The 17,709-nt window shown below is 38.4% G+C and overlaps 2 protein-coding genes across 5 annotated transcripts in view; one reads left to right on the top strand and one right to left on the bottom strand.

Annotated features, from left to right (window-relative positions):
* Positions 1 to 17,709, bottom strand: part of HERC3 (HECT and RLD domain containing E3 ubiquitin protein ligase 3) — a 110,081-nt gene that overhangs the window by 12,646 nt on the left and 79,726 nt on the right. For 3 of the 4 annotated variants that reach the window (XM_008581080.1, XM_008581079.1, XM_008581078.1), the window contains 2 exons: positions 16,713 to 16,779; positions 16,132 to 16,214 (listed from right to left, as the gene is read on the bottom strand). In XM_008581080.1, the coding sequence (XP_008579302.1) occupies positions 16,132 to 16,214; positions 16,713 to 16,779 (150 nt within the window). Of the gene's footprint in view, positions 1 to 6,832; positions 7,037 to 16,131; positions 16,215 to 16,712; positions 16,780 to 17,709 lie in introns of those variants that run through there. The other variant, XM_008581081.1, reaches the window with a different exon arrangement.
* Positions 4,658 to 6,598, top strand: NAP1L5 (nucleosome assembly protein 1-like 5). Its single transcript, XM_008581082.1, has one exon. It carries the CDS (start codon positions 4,761 to 4,763, stop codon positions 5,307 to 5,309), a length of 549 nt encoding a protein of 182 aa, XP_008579304.1. The 5' UTR covers positions 4,658 to 4,760; the 3' UTR covers positions 5,310 to 6,598.

Genomic DNA, 17,709 nt, shown 5'->3' on the forward strand with positions numbered 1-17,709 from the left:
CATTGAGAAAAAATAAGCCTTTGAGATTGATTTGATCATTATTCCAATTTCAGAACTGAGTCCAGGACAATTAGCACAAAGCCAGGTGTCTGAGTGCAGACCTGTGCTCCCAACCTCCTCATCAAAGTGCTCTCCCTTCCCCTGCCCTGCTTCTTTTCATTTCCAATTTGACAGCTGCATGAGAAGTTACAATATGCCAAGATAAAGACTTCATAAAATAGCTCATCTACACTATTCATAACTATGTGTAACTGCAGCCTCAATTATGCACTAGAATCTATAAAGCCCACAACATGAGACAACTCTCGGCAAGCTGACATAAATTTGAAACATAAATTTAAAGAAACGGGTACTAAATGTATTGCCTATGGATTTTAAAAGTCTGAATCCAAACTATAGCAAGTCTTTCAAAAAGCTTGTCAAGCTGGTTCTGAAATTTACACAAAGGCAATGGAACTAGAAGAGCCAGAACAATTTTGAAAAAGAACAAGACTAGAGGATTCACATTACCTGATTTGAAGATTTATTATAAAGTTACAGTTACTGAGTGCAGTATTGGAAAAAGAAAAGCTACACAAATAAATGCAACAGAAGAAGAAAAGGTCCAGAAATAGACCCACACATATAAGGCCAATTTACTTTTACAAATTTGCAAAAGCAATTCAGTAAAGGATAGTGTTTTCAGTAAATGGTGCTGGATCAATGGGACATCATACGTGGAAAAAAAAACCCCAAATCCTCATACTTATACAAAATATACAAAATTAAATTCGATATGGATCATACCCTGAATGTGAAACCTAAAATTATAAATGGGACATCATACGTGGAAAAAAAAACCCCAAATCCTCATACTTATAAAAAATATACAAAATTAAATTCGATATGGATCATACCCTGAATGTGAAACCTAAAATTATAAAACTTCTAGAAGAGAACATAGGAAAAAAAATCTTTATAGCCTTGGGTTTGACAGAGCTATGACACCAAAAGCACAATCTATACAAAAAAATTAATAAAATTTACTTGATCAAAATTTTAAAATTCTGCTTTTTGAAGAAACTATTACGAAAATGAAAAGACAAGCCACAGACTAGTAGAAAATATTTGCAAAATACATATCTCATAAATGACTTGTATCAAAAATATATAAAGAATATTTAAAACTCAGTAAGAAAGCATTAATCCCAATTTAGAAAATTGGCAAAAGATCTGAACAGACATTTTATCAAAGAATACATAAGAATGGCAACTAAGCACACTGGGAAATACTCAATATCATTAATTATTAAGGATACCACTACACAGCTATTAGAAGAAAAAAAAAAAAACCTGACAATACCAAATACCAGTGGAGATGTGGAGCAACTCTCATACACTGTTGGTGTGAAAGCAAAATGGTATAGCTACACTTGGGAAAACAGTGTGGCAGCTTCTTATAAAGTTAAACATACATTTACAATATGACCTAGCAACCCCACCGCTAGGTAATGACCCAAGAGAAATAAAAACATGTGTTTATACATAAACCTGTAGAATGTTCATAGCAGCATTACACATAATCATGAAAAACTAGAAACAACACAAACATACTCAATAATAAAAAGGAAGTTACTAATATATACAACAACACAGATGAATCTCAAATGCTCTATGTTAGTGAAAAAAGCTAGACTTAAAAGGCTACATACATATGATTCTATTTATATGACATTAAATAAATAAATATGATTCTATTTATATGACATTCTGAAAAAAAAAACAAAAAAACCAGAATTATTGAGACAGAAAACAGATCGGTGGTCACCAAGGCTGGGAGTGGGGGAAGGGCCACAAGGGAATTTTTGGGGGGTGATAGCACTGTTCTACACCTTGATTACTATAGTGCTTACATGATTATATTTGTCTGTGAAAGCACCCAAGAAAGGGTGAATTTTATTATATGTAAAACACAAAGATACTTCAAAAAATTTCTGGAAAGATTCATACTATCTTTTAATTTCATTTCTCCATGAACTTTTTGCAGTGACATTGTATACCTTAATAAAACAGACTTTTTAAAACAATACTCTAATTTAACACTAAGTTTTAAGATCTGTTGAAATGAGAATATACAATCTTAAAAGATGTGCATATGCTGGTTTTCTTAAGCAAGTTAAATCAGTCAAATGGATTTAACTAAAATTTGGATATTTTTTCTTGTTTTTAAGTCTGTCACAACTTCTATCTATACTAAAGGAGTCAGAGGCCTAGTTTCTGCCCTCAATTCTGCCAATTGAGTGATACCTGCAATAATAGACTATTTTGCTTTATTTTTCTGCTTCTAAGTTTATTATCTGTAAAACAAGAAAAACTATTCCTAATCCCAAGGTGGCTGTAGCCATCAAAAGAGATGAAACATGAAATATATGGGTGTCTTAGTCTGTTTTCTGTCTCTTATAACAATATCTGAAACTGGGTAATTTTTTTTAAAAAAAACAATAATTTCTAACAGTTCTGAAGCTGGAAAATCCATGGTCAAAGGAGTGCATTTGGTGAGGGCCTTCTGACTAGAAGTCTCTGTAGAGTCCTGAGGTGGTGCAGGGCCTCACATGGCAAGAGTGTGCTAGCTCTGGTCTTTTTTCCTCCTCTAACAAAGCCATCAGTTCCACTCTCATAATAACCCATTAACCCATTAATCCATGAACGGATTTATCTGTTCCTGAGAGCATGGCCCTCATGATCCAATTACCTCTTAAAGGCCTCACCTCTCAATACTGTCAGACTGGGGATTAAGTTTCGACGTGAGCTTTGGAGGGGACAAACATTCAAACCACAGCAATGGGTGAAAGATGGAAAATATATAATGTTAGCTAACCAAATATAGATAGTATTACATCAAACTCAGTCAGGGCTAAGACTGAAATTTCAGCTTTAAAAAAATTCGGTCATTACAAATGGTAACAGGGAAGAGGCAAAGTAAATTCTCTGGAGCAGAATTTAAAAAGCAAGACAATGGGCTGGCCCGGTGGCTCACTCGGGAGAGTGCAGCACTGGGAGCCCCGAGGCTGCGGGTTCGGATCCTATATAGGGATGGCCGGTGCGCTCACTGGCTGAGCGTGGTGTGGACGACACCAAGCCAAGGGTTACGATCCCCTTACCAGTCACAAAAAAATAAAATAAAATAAAAAAGCAAAACAGACAACAGGAATCACAAGTACATAAAAAACTAGGATGTTTACTAATAGGAATATATTAGTCCTTTTGTAAAACATTAATGTCTTTGAGGAAGGGCACAAAGATTCCCTTTTCTAAGAAAAGAAAATATTATAGTAGGTTATTTTTGCATATTAATAAATATAATCATTTTGTAAAAAAAAAATAACTAAAACACTTATCCTGTGCTTGCTGTGTCACCATTAAGTGCTTTACATATTATTAACTAATTTAACATTCACAAGAACCAAAAGACGGCATCAACTGTACTTTAGGAAGTTATTTTCTAAGATTCATATGCTTAAAGCTTCACCAAGTCACAACATAGTGAAAGAAAGGTATTTAAATCACTAATGCTGAATTGGAAAGCATTCCTGAGGAATCCCTCCCTAGACAGATCATTTGTCTTCCATACCTAAAATTTGTGCCCTAATCCTCATTTAAGAAGCTCTCATTTTTGGTTTAATAAGCAAGGTAAGGAAATAAAATTTGCTATTGGAGAACAGAGTTTGCTGTTTAAGACCTTCAATGTTTTCAGATACGAATCACAAGCAAGACCCACAGAGCAAACACTGAACTGTGGAGTGCCTTGGGGACAATGGCTGCATATACACTTGTGTCTGCGTGCCACCAGTGAAGAAAAGTACTAAGAACCATGCATCAACAGGGATAAGAGGGGCCTTTGCTCTGGGTCCCATGCTTTAGAGGGTCTTTCTCTTCTTTGGCCCTTCTCTAGCTTTATTCCTTCCCACAGATCAAGGATTCTGTAGGGCCTTCTAGAACACATACCAGGATATCTGGAGCTCTGAGATTTCCACCCAAATGGCTCTAAAACTGCTTCCAGGGTCCGTCTTGCTGAAAGGCGACCTTGCCACCAGGATACATTCCACTAGGCGTGAGGTATCGCCAACAGGGGCTACAGGGTGGACAGATGGGTACAGAACTTGGATATGCAAGCTGCGCTGTCCAACACGTGCACCGCAGTTCCCCAAAGAAATGGAATGGAGGCAGCTCTCCATGCTTCTACTTCCTGGAGAGGAATTAGGAGGAATCTAAGAACGATCAAAGCAGACTCCACAAGAGTAAGGCAGAGACACACTACTAAGGGAGACCAACGTCACGTACGGAGAGACTAAGACGACAAATGAGACTAAGACGACAAATGCGTTGGCAGATGTATGAGGAGCCTGGATGGGAGTGAGGAACACACGGAAAACAGGCTGAGGCCATACAAGCAGTTCCTGAAAAAGCCTCAGGCACCCACAGGCATTCCCAGCCCAGCTTTATGGGGTGGGGTGGGGGATACACGGGGGAACGGGAACAGGTGTCTAGGAGGCGTGTCTGGGAGGCCCGGAGTGAGGGGGGTAGCAACGGAAGGACTGTGGTGCAGTACAGACGCACGGGCATCAGCTGACCGCAGGGAGCCAGTCAAGTGCCGCGATGGGAAAGGGCGGGGTCGCGGCCGACGTCACGGCCACTTGCCGCATCTGCCACATCTCTCCGGAGCAGCTCGGGTGCAGGGCCTCTGCGGGAGCCACCCACACCTCTGCGGCTTCTCCTCTGACATGGCCGACTCAGAGAACCAGGGGCCCACGGAGCCGAGCCAGGCGGCGGCGGAGGCGGAGGCGGCGGAGGAGGTAATGGCGGAAGGCGGCGCGCAGGGTGGAGAGACTGACAGCGCGGCTGCTGAGTCTGACAGCGCCGCTGCTCAGATGACTGAGGAGCCCCAGACCCCCGCAGAGAATGCACCAAAGCCGAAAAACGACTTTATCGAGAGCCTGCCCAATTCGGTGAAATGCCGAGTCCTGGCCCTCAAAAAGCTGCAGAAGCGATGTGATAAGATAGAAGCCAAATTTGATAAAGAATTTCAGGCTCTGGAGAAAAAGTATAACGACATCTATAAGCCCCTGCTCGCCAAGATCCAAGAGCTCACCGGCGAAATGGAGGGATGTGCATGGACCTTGGAGGGGGAGGAGGAGGACGAGGAGGAATACGAGGAGGATGACGACGAGGGGGACGAGGAGGAGGACGAGGAGGAGGCTGCCGCAGGGGCGGCCGCGGGTCCCCAAGACGCAGATCCCCACAACGAGGTGCCTGATGACGCCAAGAAATAAGAGGGGGCAGGGATTGATGAGGTGAAAGCCGATGACAACAACCTATTTTTTTTTTCTTTCAAATATTGGTGGACTTAAAAGGCTCAGGATTTTGACCAAAATACAGTATGAATCATTTCTGACATTCCTAAAATAGATTAAATTGAAGCAATTAGAGCCTGGCCAGCCTGTTTCAAATTTGACTTTCATTTGAACACAATAAATATACCAAAAGGTACTGAAGAAAACCGAATTAAACTTAAGAGAATTATTTTTCCATGATCTCTTCTGTGAGGATGGGAGTTGAGGCTTATAAAGGGTGTCAACAGATGTGAAGGAAAGAACGTCACTTCGAAACCCATTCAATCACACGATCATTACACTACACATGGAACACACGAGCCAAGACTGAACACATTCTCAATGCTTGATTCTTCAGTTTCTTTAGTCTTGACATTTCCCACTGCAGAGAAAGCAGAACCCAAGAAAAACGTCATCTTTAAGACTTTGCTTTTGTAACCCTGACATCAGCATTACACTTCAGAGAAGAGTGATGGCACCAAGGAAACCCGCGGTGGAGACTGTGACACTACTGTTAATGAGGCCAGGAAAACTGCCATTTCAAGTTCTGAAAAATGTTCTGAATATGTGAATTTAGAGAACATGGTTCCAAGAAAGAGGGTGTATAACCTGTATAATATTGTCAATATATGTCTTCATTAGTTTCAGTCTCATGTTTATGTGTTTTTTTGGTACTATTTGCAAAGGGTAAAAAATACCCAAGACGTTTAAGTATTAAGTCACTTTTCCTAGTATTTTAAAAGTATTAATTTACTTGAAGAGATGTAGAATGTAGCAAATTCTGTAAAGCATGTGTATCCAGTGTTATGTAGTTTGATCCTTGTGAAGTCTTTTTGTCATGTAGCTTTTTAGGGTGTAGCTGTGAAAATCATCAGATCTCTTCACTGAAGCTACTACGTTTGGAAAAAATATATACTTGAAGAACCAATCCAAGAGTGTGCCCCCACCCCCAGCTCAGAAGTAGAAAGGGTTTGTTTGCTTGTATTATCTGTGCCTTCATTATTTTGCTATGTAAATGTGACATATTAAATATAAAATGGTGCATAATCAAATTTACTGCTTGAGGATAGACTGGCATACAGTAAGGATTTTTAGGGAGAACACATTTAATGTAAAAACTCAGCTTCTTGTGGGTTTTGATTATGTGTGAGTCAGTGATCTACAAAGAAACATAAGCATACGTTGTTTACCACTGTGGTGTTAATAAATCAGTATTTTCAAAAAAAAAAGACTCGGTACTCTGCCTGCTTGTATTCAAATCTCAGCTCTGCCTCCTATTTGTAAAGCACCTTGGGCAATTGGGTAAACTATCTGTGCTCAGTTTCTCCTCATCTATACAAGGGGATAGTAACAGTCTCTTTCTCACAGGTTATTATGAAGAACAAATAAATTAATACACATAAAATTCATAGAACAGTGTCTGACACACAGTAGGAGCTGAATAATTTCAGCTATTATTATTATTACATGAAGGATAAAGACACTGATTGGAAATTCAATCCTCCTTCTCTCCGAATACAAAAGGTGAGAAAATGGATGTCATTATATCCCTATGTTATGATTCCTTATTATCAGAGAAGAATGTGGCCTTTAATTCAAAAATGCAGGAAATTCAATGAACGCTTGTTTTCGTTTCCTCAATTATAAAGTCAGGTTTGGATTTCCTCCTAGAAAGGATAAAAGACTTTAATGTGATATGAATATACAAAAAAGACCATTGCAACTCTACCTTTGGGCATTTTGAGTGAAGCAAAAGTAATTTTAAAAACTAGACTTCAAAAATAAATGTAAAAATCAGATGCCATTTTCTTCCATATCCCTTAAGGGTTAAAATGTACACAAGCAAAATTACACTGCTTTAATGGAGGGAATGGAAGGCAGCTCTGACCTGTTGCTAATGACACCAGTTGAATACAAGCAACTTTAAGGTTAATCTTCTCTATGGCCAGGCCAACCAAAAGAGAAAGTCAAAATAGTAAATTACATAAGAAGTCCTGATTATCTTAATCATATGATTATTTTAATCAAAGCAAAAAAATCTAACAAATTCAATATTTATTCCTTATCTCCAGGAATGAGAGAGACTATCATTTAACATTTTTGCATATACAGTAAAAAAAAATAATAATTGAATCACAAATGAGGGATATAATTATTGGAATTTTTTTTTTGCAGGCATATTATTTACATTTAGAAAACCCAAGAGAATCAATTGAAAAACTGTTAGATTTAATAAGTTTGATGAATTGATTAGTAATCAGATAAATACACAAAACCAGTAACTATTTCCAGGCACTAATAATGATCAAAACATATGGGAAAGTCTCTCTTTCATGGTATAAATAAAATAAAAATATTTATTAAAACCTCTAGTAAAGCATAATACATGTGAAGAAAAAAAAAGACTTCACAAAGAAATGTAATATAAGCCATTGAATGGTAAGACTGAATATCACAAAAGTGTAAATTGTCTCAAATTAACTTTTAATTTATCACAATTCAAATCAAAACCCAAACTGGATCTGGAACCTAATATAATTACCCTAATGTTCAACTGTAAAGAATAGTTAAGAAAACTTAGCAATCTGGAAACAATTTACTTTTACCTCAGACGACTCAAAAAATTTTTTCACTGAAGAAACTATATAAATATTTATCAGTTACTGAACCGGAAAAGGCATGATTAGAGTGATATAAGACCAAAAGAAATAATAACAGACATGACAACACAAAAATTAAGAAATTATAAAGATTTAAACATATACACCCCAACTTTCAAAAGCAAATAAAGTGGAAATAAAGCCTACAATAAATATGGATGGCAAAGGGTTAATGGTCAATTTCATAAACAATTCATATAAATCATATGAAAATCACTTAATCCATAGAGAAATACTCAAAGGACATGAGCAAACTACTTTAAAAAGAGGAAATACTGCAAATCCTGTTTGAGGCAAACGGACACATTCCTGAAACTGCAGCACTAGGTGAAGCAGGGCTCAAGCAAGGTCTGAAGACACGCGTTCCCAGCTACGTGCTCTGGCCAGCATTCTTTCTCTTGTTTATGATAAGACTTTGGCTAGAGGGTTTTCTAGCTACTGGTCATAGAACTGTTGGTCACTCCTCTGAGGATACAGAGATGTTTACTATACCCTTCATAATATCAGGCAATTTCCACCACTTTCTACCTGGGCTGATCTTTACCCTGGTTTCCTAGACTGCTTATCGGATAGTTCCTCAGGCAATTATAAAACCTACATGTTAACATCTAGCAGGATACCTTCACTTCAAATCAGGGGAAACACTGTCGTTTATAAACCATTTTTAACCCATTATAGCCAAGACTGGTCAACAAGGCACAAAATAACTGGCAAAAGAAAGGCAGCAAGCATTACACACTCAACTAACTCTCTAAGAATATTATGCAGAAAACTAGCATGCTGATGTTCACTGTGCAAACATGGCACAGCAGCTCTGCCTGCCTGACACTTTACACTCACTGCATACACAAGACACACATGTACATGTACACACACATACACACTTTTTATTGAGGTGAAATTCACATAACAAAATTAACCATTTTAATGGGAACAATTCAGTGGCATTTTGCACATTCACAATGCTGTGCAACCACTGCCTCTATTTAATTCCCCTTTTTTAAACAAAATATTTTAGAGGTAAAAAGCAGTTAAATGGGTCAATGCTGTGTAGGTAGAATATGTAAAGTAGCCTATGTGTGAATGAAATGCAAAAATTTTTTTAAGTGAGATTGAATTTCTTATGGTTTATTTATTTATTCTTTTTGTCTTTTGTCTTTTTTCCGTGTCCGGCAACGGATCGCAACCCTCAGTGTTGCCCCCGTACCGGACCGGGGACCGGCAACGGGATTGCAACCCTCGGTGTTGCTCCCGCGCCTCGCTCAGCCAGTGAGCGGGAACCGATCTGTATGTGGGATCCGAACCCTCGGGCGGGAGCGCTGCCGCGCTTCCCAAGCGGCGCACTATCCAGTGCGCCACTGGGCCGGCCCTTATGGTTTATTTTTTTAAAAGAGAATACACAAAGCTTGTAAGGATTGAGTGAAATGGGCTTTCTCCAACACTGACAATGATGTATGAGGGTACTTCAAAAAGTTCATGAGAAGATTCAAATTATTTTTTTCTTTCTCTCTCTCCTTTTTTTTCCTTTGGCACTAGCCAGTCCAGTGATCTGAACCCTTGACCTTGGTGTTATCAACATTGTACTCTTACCAACTGAGCTAACTGGCCAGCCCCTTGTACTATCCTCTAATTCTATTTTTCCATAAATTTTTTGAAGTATTCTCATAAGCTGGTACAATTCATTAAAAAATCAATTTAGCAGAAGTAACTATCAACAGATTCAAAACGTTATACACTTTAATTCAATTTCATCCTTGGGACCCTATCATTAAAAAGCAATTTTAAAGGCAAAAAAACCTTTACGCGCAGAAGATGTTTGATATGGTCTTACTAAAATGGCTGGGGCTTCCCCAAAAAGAAAAGAAATAAAAAAGAAAGGGGAATAAAAAAGAACATACAGATAAGCCAAATATCCAAAGTGAAGGAAAAGAAAACACACATACACACAGAAGAACATACAGCCATTATGAAGGGTGTCCAACATGAGGGCTTTGTAACAACACTGTAAATATAAGCACTGTCTTCACCTAAGTTTAAAAATTCAAACATTCAATTTCATACATATGTAGTACGTTTTCAACTATGCCAATTTTCATTTTTAAAAAATTACATAGTCTTCCTAAAAGGAAAAACAACAAACTCTTCAAAGTAATTCTTCTTCTTGCAGGGCAGGGGACCAGGAATCCCGGAGCCCAGTCTTAGCCTCTGAGGGGCAGAATGCTGATACTCATGGAGGACAGGCTCATACTCAAACCACTTGGCTTCAAATCCTGGCTCTGGTTTTGAATTCTTTAAGCTGTGCAACCTTGAACAAGTGACTTATGCCACTCTATACCTCAGTTTCCTCATCTGTAAAGTACTTAAGGCAGTGCTTGACACATGGTAAGCACTCAAGAAGTGCTACTAGCATTTTGTCTGCCATTCCTATAACATCCAGTGTGAATACAATGCAGTTCTTAAAGACCATAATTCTCAAAGACTATCCTAAGAGACCAGCCGACATTGTCAGCAGTCCTAACTTCAGAAGATCTTAAGGAGCCAGAAGTCTTTTGTCATGCATGAGTTTTATTCTCTTTAAGGAATCTAGGTGCCCCTTGGAGCACTTACCTCAAAGTCTGGCATTTCTCATTCTGTGGTCCTTTTACTAACCTCTCTCTTTCTTTCTCTTTTTTTCATATGGGGAAAACAGGAAGACAGCAATTGCATTTAATTTGATTGCATCAAATTGAGGTAAATTTTGGAGAATCTGTGATATGTGGGCTTTTCATTAATGTTATAACCATGTTATAGAATGTGAGAAATACTTAAACATGATAGTTATATAAAAACGTATCATCCAGATGTGACTACCAGCTGTGGCAAGATTTGGCTGTGTTATGGTCACCAGCACTCAGCCCCAGATGTTCTTTTACCTGGATGCCTATTACTCATTTGGCTATGCAGCTCTTGTCTAAGCATAGAAAGCAATTTTAAGACAAAATGGGATGGAATAAATTATGGATATAGAATTGGTATTGTTCTGGCATTTTCCTCCAGGACAGTAATGACTACAAATATCTTACTGTTAACAAAAACAGGTTCAATTCCAGCAGTATCTACGTACACAACTGCATAAGTTATAAAGCCAGCAGGCATTATCCCTGTAGTTCTTTCATTTCATTTTCTTAGTCATATAATATAGGACCCCCAGTGATGAGCTTATGGCATGGAATAGACAAAGGAAATAACAACTGTAATGATTAACCTTTCTTACAAGGATCTCAACATGCTTTGTTGATGAGATTTCTATTTTGTGCAGCATAAACAGGAAAAAAAAAATCACCCATGTCTTTTTCCAGTTGTCCCTAACCATACAGCTATACTAAGCAGTGTTGTAGTAACCATACTAGCTTCTTGGAAGCTGTCCAACAGTGTTATGTACTGAATTTTTGTGTCCCCCACAAATTCCTGGGTTGAAACCCTATACTCCAATGTGATGGTATTAAAAGGTGGGGTTTGGGGTAGGTAATTAGGATTAGATGAAGTCATGAAGGTGGAGCCCCATGAATAGGATTAGTGCCTTTATAAGAGTCATGAGAGAGTTTTCTTCCCCTCACTGCTCTCCACCATTCACAGATACAACAAGAAGTCGGCAGTCTGCAACCTGGGAGAGGGCCCTCACCAGAACCCAGCCATGCTGGCACCCTGGCCTTGGACTTCCAGGCTCTAGAACTGTGAGAAATACATTACTGTGGTTTATAAGTTACCCAGTATATTGTACTTGGTTATATAATAACCCGAACGAAGACAAACAGGTAACTGTGACAGCAACAGTGTCTCCCGCCTGCCACCCAGTGTCACAGAGACAAGCATAGCAGTGCCTAAAGCAGCGTGGATGAGTTCACTGTGTGCTCAGTGAGTGCTAGAGACCCTGAAAAGCCAAAACCTAAATTTCCACCTAACAGAAGGTGTTTCATACTTTAATCTCGAACATAGCATATTAACAATCAAAATAGGAATCCTCCCTCTGCCTGGCAGTATGTAACATGACAGCACTCTTCGTTGTACAAAAGAGTTGAAAAACTTTTAAAGCTATTGTTTAGAAATCCACAGTAACAGAAAAAATGGAGTTTTATAATAAGTAAAATAATAATGTGGGTTCACTTCTCATTACTTTCTTGGATTTATATGTTATCTTTCTTTCAAAGAACCTTTGTGTCTTTAGAACATACTATGGTAAATGTTTTGTAAGAGCAGCACTGAAGTCATAGAAAGGCAAATAAAGCAAAAGTAGGAGAAAAGGAAACTGTATGCCTTCTAAACAAACACATGCTCTCCTCACTGGTCCAGTGATCAGTTTCTGAGAACCACTTGTGGGGTTAAGCGATGTCCACGAGTACCTATGTGCCAGCAGTAGATATAAATAGTGGAGAAAGAAAAAAAAGATGAAGAAAAAGGGCCGGCCTGGTGGCGCACTGCTATAGTGCGCCGCTTGGGAAGTGCGGTGGCGCTCCCGCCCGAGGGTTCGGATCCCACATACAGACCGGTTCCTGCTCACTGGCTGAGCGAGGCGCGGGGGCAACGCCGAGGGTTGCGGTCCCGTTGCCGGTCCCGGTCCCGTGCGGGGGCGACACTGAGGGTTGCAATCCGTTGCCGGACACGGAAAAAAAGACAAAAAAAAAAAGATGAAGAAGAAAAGTGTGCCATAGACCCAATTCTATCACATGACTCCTTTGTTTACAAACCAACAATGGCTTCTTACTACCTGCTGAATGATGCCTAAACTCTGATTTTCAGTCTTCTATAATCTAATTCCCCATCTAAGCTGTGGGTCATCCAAATGAAGCTTCCACAGCAATATTCCATCCAACATTCATCCCCCACTCACTTACCCTTCTCTGCCTAAAATAACAACCCAGATATATCCATCACTTTACAGAGCACCTTTCATTTTTATATTCTTTTCCCTACTTTCTAGTGTCCAAATCTTAGTAGGCTTCCAAACCTAGCTCTATTCCACATCTGTCCTCCCAAATGCAACTGTCCAAGTTGATTTCTCTGATTGCCTTCAGATTCAACCACTCAATTTAGTCTTCAGATTCCATCCACGGTTGCATATGAGGACAGCTTAACACCCTAAACAGTGTTATATTTCAGTATTCCTGCAGTTTGTCTCGCAACTGTTGAGTCAGTTCAATTGTTCGTTGAAAGAAATGTCTGTTGAATAAGGAGAAAGACAGGGAGAGTGAAAGGAAGAGAGAAGCAGAGAAGCAGAAAGAGAAAAACTCAGACTCAGAAAGACAAACAGCAAAAAAAGACAGACCAAATGTATACTAAGAGAAATAATTTGATAAGGATGTGAAAAGGAGTTATAAGTCCCAACAAAAGCCTGGACTGCAGACTGCATCACAAATTGCCTACGCCTGCACTAGATAGCTCATTTCCTGATGCAGTGTACCAAACACACAAAGCATTACGATGACTCACCAGAGGATGAAGACATTCTGAATGTTCCCTTCCTCAGGCTGCTCACGTAACCCATTGTTAGCAACTAACAAATGACGCATGCAGTATCTTGTCTGAAACCTGATGCAAAAGCTTACGTGTCCTTTGAAGGACTAAAGACTGCATACGTATCTACATGTGTACATACACACATACATGTTCTGAAGTGATCACCAAAACTAGGAGAGAAGAGAAATAATCTGGGTCGACAAATCCACTGTAGGATCTGCCATAAATTTCCCAGTTCTAAAAACATTATCAGACTGTATGGAATAATAAGCCTGTTCTTATTAACAAAAAAGTCCTGAAAATAAATTATCTGCTGTAAACAAAAGTATCAATGTTATACAGATAAAGAACTGCTTTTAATACCAAGAGATTCTTATCAAGAAAGGGTTTTGATTGCACCATCTACTTGAGACAAGATTAGCCTACATATTGGATTTCTAGAGCCAAGATAATTATCTGAAGCTACTTTTGTTGGGTGTTTGGTGGCTTCTGTGTCATTCACTTAACTATGGTATTGTAGCTCACACTTTCCCCAAAGCTGAGGCTTCCTGAATAGTCTGGAAAGTTTACATGACAAAAACGGTTACTGAATGCTGCATTAGCTCATACTAGCTTCTAGCTGTTTTTAAAAATGTCAAAGGATGGAAAAAAATGTCTATCAATTTTTCTGTTGTTCCCATTTTCAAAAGGGAAGAGTTATGGAAGATCATTTGGATAGAATGAATTTCATAGGATCTCTGATTGCATCTTTGCAACTAGAGTAAAAAGACAAAAATAAAGCACAGATGAGTTAGTTTTATTTAATTTTTCAGCATGTTTACAAACAGCACCTAATATCTCTACCTCTGTAATTTTCTGAAGCTTAAATGAAACCTGGCTTTCCTCTATAAAGGTTTCCCTTACTCACAGTCCTCCCACTTGGAGACTGCCACTCTCTCATTTCCTCACTCCCTATCTGCTCTTTCTTGAAGCCAAGAAGCTTTAACTCTAGCCTATGTGCTAATAATGTTCAAGTCCTTATCTCTAGAGTCTGCATTTTATCCTAACTTATATAGTTCCTCTAAGAATGTGCATTTTCCTTGCCCTTGTTTTTTGTTTTATTTTACCACTTCTTTCTTTGTGTTCTTGTTGTAAATAACCTCAAATTCACTGGTGATTGAGGGTGGCATAAGTAAAAAATAAAATATTTATACGACTTCTTTCTTGAGATCACATAAATTTTCTGCTCTAAACATAATCACCCAAGTATCACAGACTTGTCAAAATCATCATATCCAAAACAGAGCTTTCTTCCCTCAAACCTAATTTATAGACTCTATTTCCTATTAGTCAGTTGTCCAAATTAGAGACCTCAGCATTGTTATCAATACATGCCTCTCTCATACCATTCATATATAATCAGACGCTAGCTCCTGTTGGTTATATAACCAACACATAACCAACCAGGTACTCCCACTACCTTCATTCTGGCCCTTACCATCCTTGATCTCAACAGCCTCCTAATGGGTCTATTTCCACATGGCTGCCAAAGTTATCTTTCTAACACAGAGATCAACCCCATCCCAATCTATTCAATGCCTTGTTAACCTCCTCTCATGCTACTGCACCCACCTTCCATCTATACACTAGTTCTCACCCACAAGTACTCAACATTCTCTATCACATATGAAACTTGCGAGTCCTGACTCACATGCCTGTGCCTAAAATGCTTTCCCCCCACCTGCATTCTTCAATGTCCATTGAAAGTGTTGTAGCCTCTCACTGTAATTCTGTGGCACTTGGCCTATAACTCCTGTCACACATACCATAATCTATTGCAATCATTCTTGTATATTGGCCCTTCTCAACTAACCTTGAGTTTCTTGAGAACAGAAGTTATTCATCTCCTATACCCAGCAACATGCCTGGCCCACAGTAGGCACTCAGTGTTTGTAAAGTGAATTAATTTATAGACAGAGTACCATAATTTAATACAAAGGTAAACAAAATTGAATATCACTTCTCTAAAAAGATAACTCAGAGATTATAAGTTGTCCTGGAAAATCAGATGTATTGAATTAATTTTCATTAAGCAGAGAGAATAACTTAATTCAAAACCTACATTAAAAATTCCTCAGCAGTAAAATAACAGTAATAGTAAGCACCTTCATAATATTCATTTATTCAACACATATCTTCTGAGCACTTTTTGTGCCAGGTACTCTGCTAGATACTAGAAACTCTGTGCTGGATTATAGGAGTTCATTCATTCCAAAATATTTTCCTATAAGTTATCTCATTTTATTCTCTCAACCATCCCATGAGGTAGATAGGACAGTTATTATAATCCCCATTTTACAGATGAGAAAACAGAGATCAAACAGTTTACATGACTTGCTCAGGGTCAAAGCCAATAAGATGTAGATCTAGAACTAAAACAGTTATCTTCTGAATCCAGGTCTGGTACTTGCTCTACTATTAAAAACTCCTTAGAATCTGCAAATTCTTGCTCTATCACCCTTACCTTCTCTACAGAAGGGATTAAAATGGAATTTCAATCTTGGTATTAAAAGTCAAACTGCAGAGAAATAAAGTAGCAAAGTCTGGAACAGCCCAAGGTCAGGACTAACCTGTTATCCTTGCATACAGTCACTTTGTCTCCCCCAGGTATCAGCTTCTTCTGTTCAATCACCCCATAACTTTCTCGGCAGATCTATATTTAAGGTGAAAAAAATAAATGTTTCAAATTTGTTTACCACTTAATCTTTCTAGAACCCACATGACTGACAGAGGCTTAGGAACAAATGTAGCTTAATGACTATTTATTACTACAGAAAATTCTTGGGAGAAGATGAGAACCTGAATCAGAAAACATCAGCAGCTTAAGAAGTTTTAAGACACGAAGTTGCCAATAAATGCGATCAAGGAGAAAATGATATGAACTCTGGAAAAAAAAATACCTAGTACATGTCAGGAGTAATGAGGATTAATGCTTCAGTAATTTTTCTAAGTGCAAAGATTAATCATTCGTTCATTTATTCAACACATTTACGAACCCCTATAATACTCAAGACACTATGACTAAAATGATTTGATTTTTAAGAGAGGTCCCTGACTTTGTTCTTTGATCTGGAGAAGAACTAATGTTAATCATGATTTGTAAGCATGAAAGAGACAGCCACAACCATAAGTATACTGTGAAAATTCTTACCGTGAAGTTGAGGCAGAAAGTCTCCTCAACATCTTCCCCAGGGTAATCTAAAAGCTGTTGAAGACTCCTAATCATAGAAGGACAGAAAAGGAACAAAGGCAAATCAGACATTTCAACTGTGTTTCAGTTACATGTCCAGATCATTTGCAAGGAAAAACTATAAAAGATGATTATAGAATGAACTTAAATCCAGACTGACAGAAAACCACGTACCTACACCTTGAAGGGAATTATGTCAGTGAACCTGTAAGATATTCACTAATTGTTCCCTTTTCTAACTGACAAATCTTACTGGATTTATGAAGAAATTCAGACGGATTGATATCTGACATACTTGTGTTCTCTTAACTCTAGTATTGCTTGCAAGTATATATACAAGGAGATGGTACTATAGGGGCCCTTCAGACTGGGTTTAGCAATATGCATTAATAAAATAATCCTTCCATAATTAAAAAAAAAAAGGCACAAATCACCTCATCCACTTAGGAATCCTAATGGCTCACTTACTAATGCAAAGGTCTCTGTATGGTAAAAACACTTCATTATTTGTCACACTAAAAAACACTGAAAAAATGTACTTTTAAAAGAAGAATATGTTTACATCAACAGCAATCATATCAGTGATCATATCATACAAGAGAATACACTCTCTTGAGAGACCTAACGATCATTAACAATTTCTTCTTCAGTGAGCTCCATACTTGCAATTCCATCAAGAGTTGCCCAGAAAAAAATTCCTAGTGTGCAATTTAAATCTGCTACTAGTAAACCAGCCAAAATCATTACCTTAAATATATCATTCTCAGCCCAGCTGGCAAAAAAATAGCACATACTTCTGTCACTCTCTAGCCTTCTCTTTCAGTTGCCAAAAAATTAACATGGCCTGGGTCTCCTCTGCCATTTAAAAATTTTCCTTCTAAATTTTCTCCTCCACTCTCTGTGCCCCAAACCATCCCATCAGTACAGTATCGACACCATAGTACTGGTGTCCTATACC

This window comes from Galeopterus variegatus, unplaced genomic scaffold (assembly GCF_000696425.1).
Source record: "Galeopterus variegatus unplaced genomic scaffold, G_variegatus-3.0.2 Scaffold2258, whole genome shotgun sequence".
Lineage (NCBI taxonomy): Eukaryota > Metazoa > Chordata > Mammalia > Dermoptera > Cynocephalidae > Galeopterus > Galeopterus variegatus.

Excerpts from the sequence above, each read along its gene's own strand:
- NAP1L5 (XM_008581082.1), top strand. The coding sequence starts at position 4,761 with ATGGCCGACTCAGAGAACCAGGGGCCCACGGAGCCGAGCCAGGCGGCG.